Source organism: Octodon degus, unplaced genomic scaffold (assembly GCF_000260255.1).
Source record: "Octodon degus isolate 3935 unplaced genomic scaffold, OctDeg1.0 scaffold00004, whole genome shotgun sequence".
Lineage (NCBI taxonomy): Eukaryota > Metazoa > Chordata > Mammalia > Rodentia > Octodontidae > Octodon > Octodon degus.
This window is the reverse complement of record NW_004524580.1, coordinates 25,258,466-25,268,314: the sequence shown is the minus strand read 5'-3', so window position 1 is coordinate 25,268,314 and position 9,849 is coordinate 25,258,466. Positions and strand designations below refer to the sequence as shown.

Here is a 9,849-nt window from a genome sequence, read left to right as displayed (position 1 = left end):
ATTTAAATATAGCAGGCAGGCGAAACACACTAATGTTGCATTACATCTTCCAAACCTGTTTGACCAGTGATACATAAGGAAACTTGGTACAAGTCATAAAGCTCTGATAACCTGGTAGGAAAAGATCACTTTAACACCTCCATACATTTTAATTCTTTTTTCTTTTTTTGTGGAAACAGGGATTGAACTCAGACCCTTGCACTTGCCTGGGAAGCGCTTATTCCACTAAGCCATCTCCCCAGCCCCCTCCATACGTTTTAATACAAATGTATTCTTTAAAAGTCACCGTTTTTTTATTTTTAGAAAAAAAAATTAGTATGTTCACTAATATTTATGATTAATATTTTCCATTACTTTGGAAAAATAAAATTAGTGTGTTAAACTAGGATTGTCTGTGTTGTTTTGTTCTATTTTTTGTTTTGTTTTTTTAGTTCTGGTAAACATTTTTCAACCCAGAACCCAAAATAGGGCAGCAGAGCTACACAGACAATACAGATTTAAGTCTCTAGGCAAAAAGCAACAATCACAGGACCAAGTGAGCAGACCTCCCCATCTTATGACACTCCTAGCACAGATCCCAGCAGGGAGCTGCCTATGTCCAAACACTGCCAAGGAAGTAGAAACTCTTTTCACAATGAACCTTTATAAATAATCGCATGGCAAGGCCAATAATTTAAAACTATTCACAACGTAAGGAATTATAGCAAGTTTATGCTACAAACCACAGAACAAAATAATCCAGACTTTTCACTTGGGGGAAAAAAGTACCAATAATACTGTAATATTCTGCATCTAATATGAAATTTTCAGACTGTAAGCTGAGCCATGGTGACGAACTCTGTAGTATAAATTTACGTTACTGATCCATAAAATGACCAGGAGATACCTTAGCTCTCACAAAGTTAGCTAATAAATACCAAGCAAGAGTAGAGAACTAGCAAAAGTACAGTAGCACAAATAAAAGATTTTTACATTCAAAATTTCAAAAATTATCACATGTGTAACAGTCACACTTGATGTCATCAGGTTAATAAGATAATTATTAGCCAACTCTGTTTTAGTCACCTATGACTTAAAAAAACAATTTCATTTTAAAATTTCTTTCTGCATAAAAATAGAAAGTATATCAAAGCTTTCAAATCTCAACTACACCCCACAATGTGTGAGGTAATTTGTCAATCATATATATGTATCAGTAAAAAAAGGTAAAAATGAAACAACCGATTTTTATGCAATTTCCTTTTCTCATGGAAAAGGGCACTTAGTGTACAGTTATTAAAGCTTTCAGAAAATAAAGATCCTGTGGATTTTAAGGCAGATAGTGTGTTGTAGTATTTAATATAAAAATATACATATTTTTGACAGAGAAGACGAAATGATGGTACAAAATCTCAACATCCTGCAACCTGAAAAAATATCATTTTCCCCCGAGGCTATGAACACAATACTGATTTTATGTAGTTCTGTGTTGCCAGAAATGTAACAAATTATTAAAAGTTAAAGTATTCGTGGAAATTTCAAAAGTGGGCCCGCAGTCTTTTGTTTTCCTCTCGGAGTCTTTCTATTTCAGCCACTAAACCTTCATTCACAGAGAATCTTTGCAGCAAAGAGTGCATTTCATTCTAAAAAAAAAAAGAAGTTTTAAAATAATTGGTTTTTCACATTCACTTTGCAAGCTATGCTTTATATGTGTTCAGCTATCATTTCTCTCATGCTCAATTAGCCAGCTGACTCGTATTTCTTGTATTCAACCACAAATATCACTGGTAACATTTGGAGAATATACATTAACAGATTTGGGGGGCTTTCCATTTACTGAAGAGAAAAAAGCTCTAAAAAGAAAAAAATAGCCTTAAGTACTACAAGTTAAAAAACCAAGGTGGCCAGTTAAAATGTTTTACTTCTTAAATTTCTGAAATGTCCTATCTACTTATCTTTGCAATCAAAATGATAAAAATACAATGCCCTACAGTGGAGTGTTTTTCTATCCACAGTGCTCTATGTTCACTTAAAAGCCCATCTGCTGTACATACCAGCTGCATGTGAAACTGTTTAATCATCTCCACTTGCAAATTCACAATGTCCCGGTGGCACGCTTCTCTAGGGAAAAATGAGAAACGCTTGTCAGAAGGCTAACACTTCAACCAATCCTAGGTCATTCAAGAAACATTTCTTTTTATTATTTTAAATTATTGGACCTTAATAATTATCACAAAAATAAAAATACCAATGTACCTAGCACTCATTTACTATGTGCTAAACACTTCTTATACTTCCAATATCAGAACTCAATCCTTTTCCATTTTGCCAAATATGCCACTGAACCAGTTTTAACTTGTCCAAAGCCACCAAACCAACAAAAGGTAAAAAGCATGGAAACCCACACTGCCTACCTGTGGCACTATTACACAGTATTCCTTTGAAAAGAAATAATCATGAAAGAAGACACAGAAGGAATAGACAAAATTCATTAATTACAAACACCTGATTATCAACGTTTTAGCTGCTAAAACAATAATTCCGGTAGAAATGTGGGTGGGTACAGCACGATTTACTCAATAAAGTACAATTAATTCATGCCTCCAAAAGAACCCATGAAAATTATAAACACTGGTCACCTATCACACAACTTAGGAGCCACAACTTTTATCAAGTCAGAGAAACTGATACTCTAATTGATAGCATCGCTTAACTGTTAGACATTCAAAGAAGCCACTCTTTCCCTAATTTTCAGCAAAGAAATCCTTTCCTTAAAAACTGCAGTTGTACCCTCGTATTTAATATTTTCACTGTGCTTGTTTTGGGGCATTACAAAAGGATATAAAACACTATGCAGTTTCGAATAGGTTACTTTGGAGAGAGACACTTTCGGCTTCCTAGTCTAACTTACTGGTTTATACTGGTATACCCATTTTCCTGTCAATTGATTCCTGAATTATTTTCTAGTTCTTATTAACATGTTGTTATAAACAATACGTACATAACTCTCAACCCACAAATAATATCCAAAGATATATCAGTCATAAGCCTAGGTGTACACTTGAATGGCTTTATAAAATGATGCAAAGTGTTTTCCAAACACTTTGGTAATATTAGTAGATACGTTGATCATAAATATAACAGTTCTTCTTGCTGCATATCCTCACCAAGACCTGGTATTACCAGACTTGTTATGGTTTTCCTACCTAGCAGGTATAAAATTGTATCTTACTAAATCTTCTGTTCTCTAGTTATGGAATCGAACAGTTTTCCTCATGTCTATCTAGCATTTCTCTTCTATGCAATGTTTTTTCAAATATTTTTTGTATTCATTTTGTAAGAACTTTTTATATAATCTGATTTTGTGCTAGAGATATCACTTGTTCTTTTGTCAGTGATGCCTGGTGAAGAGCATTCTTATCAGCAACACTCAAATTACCAACCTAACACTGCAGTCAAATTTCCTCATCTACTTCTATGGGTAGTTCCTTTCTTTATCATTAATCATTTTTCTATTCTGAAATTGTAAACTCTTATCCCACCTAAAACTTTGTCTTTTACATTTAAACTTTTTAAAATGTGGAACTTATTTTTTGAATAGTATCAAACAGGGATCTACATTTATTTTTGAACAAAGAATCACATACGACGATTGATTATGCCATATTCTGCACACAGATCTACAATGTCATCTCTGTCATTTATCAAGTTTCTTTCTAGATTATTTGAGTACTGTGGCTAATCTGACCACTCAGTGCCAATGGAATACTATACTCATCTTACTTTAAAATTAAGCTTATCCATCTGGAAAATAAGTCCTCCTTCAACCTTATTTTTCTCAAAAATCTGTCATTCTTGGATCTTTTCCTTCTATAGATATTTTGAATCATTTCAACACCATCTTCCACATAACCCAGTTGGTATTCTGATTGGACTGTGAACAAACTGACATTTTCGCAATATCTTTACATTTATATAAGGGTTCATACTTTGTAATACACTAAAATTTTTTTTACAAAGTTCTTCATTTTTGGTTGAAATTATTCTCAAGTACCTTTCTTTAAAATAGCATTTCTAAAAATTCCTTCTTATCCTGTTGTAATAAAAGCTGTATTCAAAACAGACGCTGCCAGAGGGGCTGACTGCCTGCCTAGCACGCATGAGGCTTTGGGTTCTACCGCAGCAACAGTCAGTCCGTCAAGGCAGGCATCAGACAACCATCACTGTGACCAGGACTGAAAGGGCCGTGGTCTTGTAGAAGGGGAGGCTACACACGACACATCTCTACCTCCCTTTCCTCCTGCAGTATGTGCTCATTCCATAACATGGAAAACGAGGCAGCAGTGGCCTGGAGCTAGATCTAAATATTTACAGACTTCTAAAGACCAACTGAAGACTTTCATTATCGCTAAGAATCTGTCTTACTGAGGACTTTAGGGAAAGGCAGAGCAGCAGGGTTGACAGGCTCCATCCTCCACAGCACAGAGGCAGAGAGCCCATGGGTCGGGCAGAGGAGAACTAAGAACACCTGGAAAGCACTCGGGGAGAACGTGGCAGCTGTTACCACAGCTGAGGAAGGTCGGCTCAGAGTGAATCCCTCCATACTGTCCCCTTTAGGTCCACAGTGACTGCACTGCTGGTTATAACCTACACGCCTGAGGCAACAGAGATCCTGAACCAATGCACAGAAAGTCAGGAGGAGATCAGAGTGTGAAAGACTCGACCTCTAGCAACCTAAAATGCCAGCAGCTAGGCCACAATGTGCAGAGATCTCAGTCGCCCAAGCACTCGGACCTCCAGGCTGCCCAAAGGGAAGGAAGGCCCCAAGCCCACCGCCCTCGTAGCCCGTGAGGCCAGTGGTGCCAGACACCGAAGGCTCACTGAACAGGCACACACTGCCCCATGGTACCCCTGTGACTCAGGACGCCGATGACCCTCCACTGCCTAAGTCCTTCTAAGTGCCTGTCTTCATCCCTTGCCAGAGCACCTCCTCTTGAAGTATTCCTAGAATCAGCGTCACATCTATGTATGCTGTTCCCAACACTGCTATGAAAAAGAAAATGTCCAGCCGCACCTTTCTAGATCTGACACAATAAACTGCTTCCTTTTTGCATTTCCATCATCATTTTGTTCATAATATCGTTAGCTTACACAGATATTCTGCTACTGTATCATAAATATTTATGTAGTCTCAAAAACACTCATATTCTTTAAAACTGTGAACAGTATTTAAAAATAACAGGACTCAGTGAAAAAGGATTCAGGCCGATCACTCAACACCTATGCAATCACAAAAATAAATCCTAATAAAAATACTAGCACAGTTAACAACTGGTTAAGTTTAACGTAACTGTGGAATAAATATCTTAACAAAGTGATGGTCACTTAATGCAGAGATTACAGAAGAACTGGGGTAGTCAAACTGTAGACAGTATCACAAATAAGTGACTCCAACACAGAGCACACAACTGGCCCAACCTGAGGGAGAGAGGAGATGCACACGGAAGGGGTCAGTGCGTTCTGCTGTGTCGTCACACACTCTATGCTGGCTGTTCTTACAAGAATAAGTAAAATTTCTCCATTAGCCTTCCAGCACTGCCCTATTTAACAGTCTCAGGTGAACTAATTCCTATTATAAGAACACACAGCAGGAAATACTGTACCTGTCCCAATAAACTATACAGTACGGTGGGTAGACACTTATTTCTCTATATTAGTATCTTGCACACAAACTACTATATAATAAAAATACTAACATGATGCTTTCCCTTAATTTCCTTCTAATATTACAATTGTATTTTAAAAATAAACATTAAAAATAAATATGCACCAAAGAAATTACACATCTTCAATAATCTTGTTCATGATATTCTGAGTAGCTACAGGTTAGAAAGGTAAAAGAAAAAAACAGTAAAACAATTTAATTTCGAAAATATTAAACAATAAGTAAAAATCAGCAGCATTCTAAAACACATTCTCCTCTAATTCAGAGTTCAAAGGATGAGGAAGACCAGGTGAGCAGCTGCGCATGCCGTGCACGCCTACGATGTCAGCACACGGGCAGCTGAGGCAGCAGGCTCACCTCAGCGAGGCCACTTCATGGACACCCTGCAGTACAACAGTGAGTTCAAGGCCAGGCTGAATTACACTGTGAACCCCTATCTCAAAAAGCCAAAAGAAAAAAATTTAAAGAAGATTAAGAAAGATTCTTCCAGGTTAAGCGTTACTACATTCTGATGCACATCTTGAATGTATTTATGATTAGTTTTACAAATACCTTTCCCTAAATTGCACACACAGCACACTCACTAGGTGACCAACTGTTCCAAGTAAACATGTCTTTTTCTAGCTGATGGTCATGTTTTCTATGGTTTTAGGGTTACCAGAACCTAGACAAAAGTAGCCTCTACTAGCATTACTTATAGAGTTACTCTCACCCAATAAAACAACAAAACCTCAAGGTCTAGACAGAAAGAGTAATTCCTCAATTACTACCTAAAGTCATCCAGGGTCTCCTGTATCATGTTCTGAATAAAGCGGATTTGAACAGTTGTCAGTGGTGCATTTGGTCGACTATTTCCAATTGTATCAACTATTTTTTCTGAGAGGGAACTGGCTACTCCAGCAGTCACAGAAGATGCTATCTTCGGATCTAAAATAAAGAATGGAGAATTATTAATAGTCAACTTGGACATCAAATATTTCTAAGTAAGATTTGGCATGAGAAAACTTGAAAAACTGGCAAACAGCAGGGCTTCTGTGACATCGAGAAAAATTCACTGTCTAGAATACAAATTTTAGAATTTTGTTAAGACATTATTTCTAATGGTCATCTATCTATCTATATATATAAACTGTCCAGTGTCTAATGTAGTAACATATGACAGAGGGATTAATCTTAAAGAACCATTTCCTCTTATAAAAGATGAATGTGACAAGCTATACCCCAAATCAGATAAACTAAGACTATTAAAAACAAACAGAAGGGATGCAGGAGTAAAACAGCTCTTACAGGCAAAGCCCTAGACTCTCGGCTAATGTGATCCAGCTATAGAAACCTGAAAGTCAAATACAGCCAGCCATGTAAGAGTTGCTTCTCTATGAAGAGTTTCTTCATAAAGACCTTTAAACGCTATCAAGTTTTTATAGACTGTGGCATAAATTCTAAGAGTAACTTTAACATGAAGGGGAAAAAAGATTTATAATTTCAAGTTATTAATCATTTCTTTTCAAATAACCCTACAATATAATTCTATCTATACCATATTAAATCAAAATCTTATACACCAGATGGAAAATGAAACTCACACCAAAGAGGAAACAGTTAATGGAGCTGGACTTGACTATCCCATACACCTCACTGCCTTCCAGTGAGCAAGTCCCACCATAGAAATGTCCACAAACTTCCAACTCCTTCAACTCTGCCTTTAGTCTGTAATCACACCACCCGTGGCAAGTTAAGCAACAGAAGGTTCTTCAGCCCAGTCAGAACCTTCATGAACTTACTCAGAGTTGGGGACCCGTTCACCGGGGGTTCATGTATCAACTGGGCTTCAACGTCTTTCTCTGGCTTTTCAAATTTCTCAAGATTTCTTGCTTGGTTAGAGGATGGAGAGGTATTCAGATTTCCAGTTTCAGCACCAGAGGAGATCAACTTTGCAAACTTCACATTTAAAGTAAACAATTACTTAATTTATAATTTGCTTTAGCCATATTACTTCAAATGTTATGTACTTTCCATTTTGTTTTTCCCCCAGTAGATAGGACCAAGGAAATGAAGGAAGAATAGGGAAAAGACTTCAAAGAAGTACAACAGATATTAGGACTGCAGCAAAATAAGACTACTAATCAAAAACAGTCACAACAATAACATGAGGAGGAAAAGCTAATTTTCTAAGCATCTGCTGTTGAATATAATTTAAAATGCAAATCAGTGGCAAAAGAGAAATAATAAAAAACGAAAATCCCCAAGCTCTCATGTGGTAACCTAGACAGAAATATTCGAAAAATAAATCAAAAGACATTTTTGTACTTCCTGCAACATAAATTTTTCAGAATTACTCTAAAAAATAAACATGGAAATATACATTATACACCTAACAGATGTGCTCTAAAGTAGCTGATCATTCTGAACCCCTATGTAAGAAATTAAGTTCTATATTGAATACTGTAATTTTAGCACAGGATATTAATGATGAATTCTATTCAGCATCATCAAATCTGCACTGTCTTAAGAGTAAATGACTTAATTACTAACTTGATGCTTAATGATGCAAAAAATATATATTTTAAAAGAATTAAGTTATGAAATGTTCTTACACAGAGAGATCATTTTAGAAAAAAATAATCTTAAGCTTACAGTTGCTAATACACTCAATATATCCAAAGACAGATCTTTTAATTCTTCCTTAGTTATTAAAATGTCACAGCACGGGCTAGGGGTGTGACTCGGTGATGTGCCTCGTTAGCACACCTGGAACCAGGGCTTCTAACCCCAATACTCTTTCACCACAAAGAAAGGTGACATCAAGACTGCAGGGTCTTTCTCCCCTAAGTGTGTACGGGCCGGGCCAACACTCAGGACACACCCCTGGCAGCGGCCTGCTTCACAGCCGACACACACACGGGCAGCGCGGCAACACTTCCAGTGGATACCTGCTTGAAGGAGTCTTTAGGTTCCTGTTTTCCCAGATATGCTTTTCTTGACTCAGCTGTCAGATCATGATTTTCATTTTCCTCTTTCCCTGGAGATCCCAAGAAGACATTCAGAGGGCTGGAATGCAGTATTGGAGTACTTGAATTCACGGGATTTTTTCTTGGAGGAAACACTGAGCTCAACTGTGGGAGAAAGTCAAAGCCTAAAAAAGAGGAGAAGATTACACTTGCACACGCTGGCCATTTGCACGTGGGCACTAGAGCGGGCGCCTCACCTGCTGGGCCCACAACACAGCAGAAGTAGAGGTCGGAGTCTGCGGACCATGTTGTTTCTCGGTTGTACCTTTTAATTGATATGTATTCTTGGGCACATCTTTAAAATTCTCTTTTCTGATCTACAAACGTGGATGACAACATCTATTTCTTATAGTGGTAAAGTTCAAAAGAAATGTGAAAATACTTGAAAAGTAAAAAGTATGTTGACTGTGTATTAGTTTTTTTTTTTTTTTCTTTAGTATTAGTTTCTCTAACTGAGGAGCAGCAGCTTGCTTCGCAGCTGAACAGCTCTCACTGACCCCGGCCTGTCTTTCCACACCAATGTTGTATACTCTCTTCCCTATGAATGCCAGCAATACCCAGACATCTCCTTCTAACAAAGAGGAAATGGAAACAGTGGGGACGGCCTTCAATTAGGTTACAACCAGACTGCGCTTCCCCTGGTGCCTTTCTCACTCTTTGAACGCAGCTCTGGCAGATACCTTGACTGAAGCATCAAAACAGACCTGAAGCCAAAGGTGTCCAGCCAAGCAACTCTCTGATTCTTAATTCACAGAAATAATTGGGTGATAAATGTTTACCTCCCCTTTCAAGCCTCAAAATGTGCGTCCCATTTGTTACACAGCAACAGATAACACAGCATCATTTCATTGTCTTAAAAATACTTTTAAGTTGTTCTTACCATCTCCTTTGCCTACGGACTCATCACTTCCCTTGTTAACCACAACATCTACAATAAAATAAGAAAATCAAATTTTAAAATAGTGCAAAGTGGGCTGGGGAGATAGCTCAGTAGAATAAGTATCTGCCTGGCAAGCACAGGGTCCTGAGTTCAAACCCTGGTACCGCAAAAAAATAGAATAATAAATAAAATAGTGAAAAGTAAGTCACAGCAACTGAAGTTTCCTACTTTCACTGAAGAGTTCATACACTAATATT

General features: G+C 37.4%; 1 protein-coding gene across 3 annotated transcripts in view; it reads right to left on the bottom strand.

Annotated features, from left to right (window-relative positions):
- Window positions 1-303: 303 nt before the first annotated feature.
- Nedd1 (neural precursor cell expressed, developmentally down-regulated 1) overlaps window positions 304-9,849 on the bottom strand; it is a 71,268-nt gene continuing 61,722 nt past the window's right edge. For all 3 annotated transcript variants that reach the window (XM_004623806.3, XM_023716596.1, XM_023716595.1), the window contains exons 10-15: window positions 9,593-9,640; window positions 8,635-8,837; window positions 7,486-7,642; window positions 6,475-6,631; window positions 2,034-2,100; window positions 304-1,622 (exon numbers count right to left, since the gene is read on the bottom strand). In XM_004623806.3, coding sequence (XP_004623863.1) covers window positions 1,518-1,622; window positions 2,034-2,100; window positions 6,475-6,631; window positions 7,486-7,642; window positions 8,635-8,837; window positions 9,593-9,640 — 737 coding nt within the window. In that variant the 3' untranslated portion in view covers window positions 304-1,517. The remainder of the gene's footprint in view (window positions 1,623-2,033; window positions 2,101-6,474; window positions 6,632-7,485; window positions 7,643-8,634; window positions 8,838-9,592; window positions 9,641-9,849) is intronic.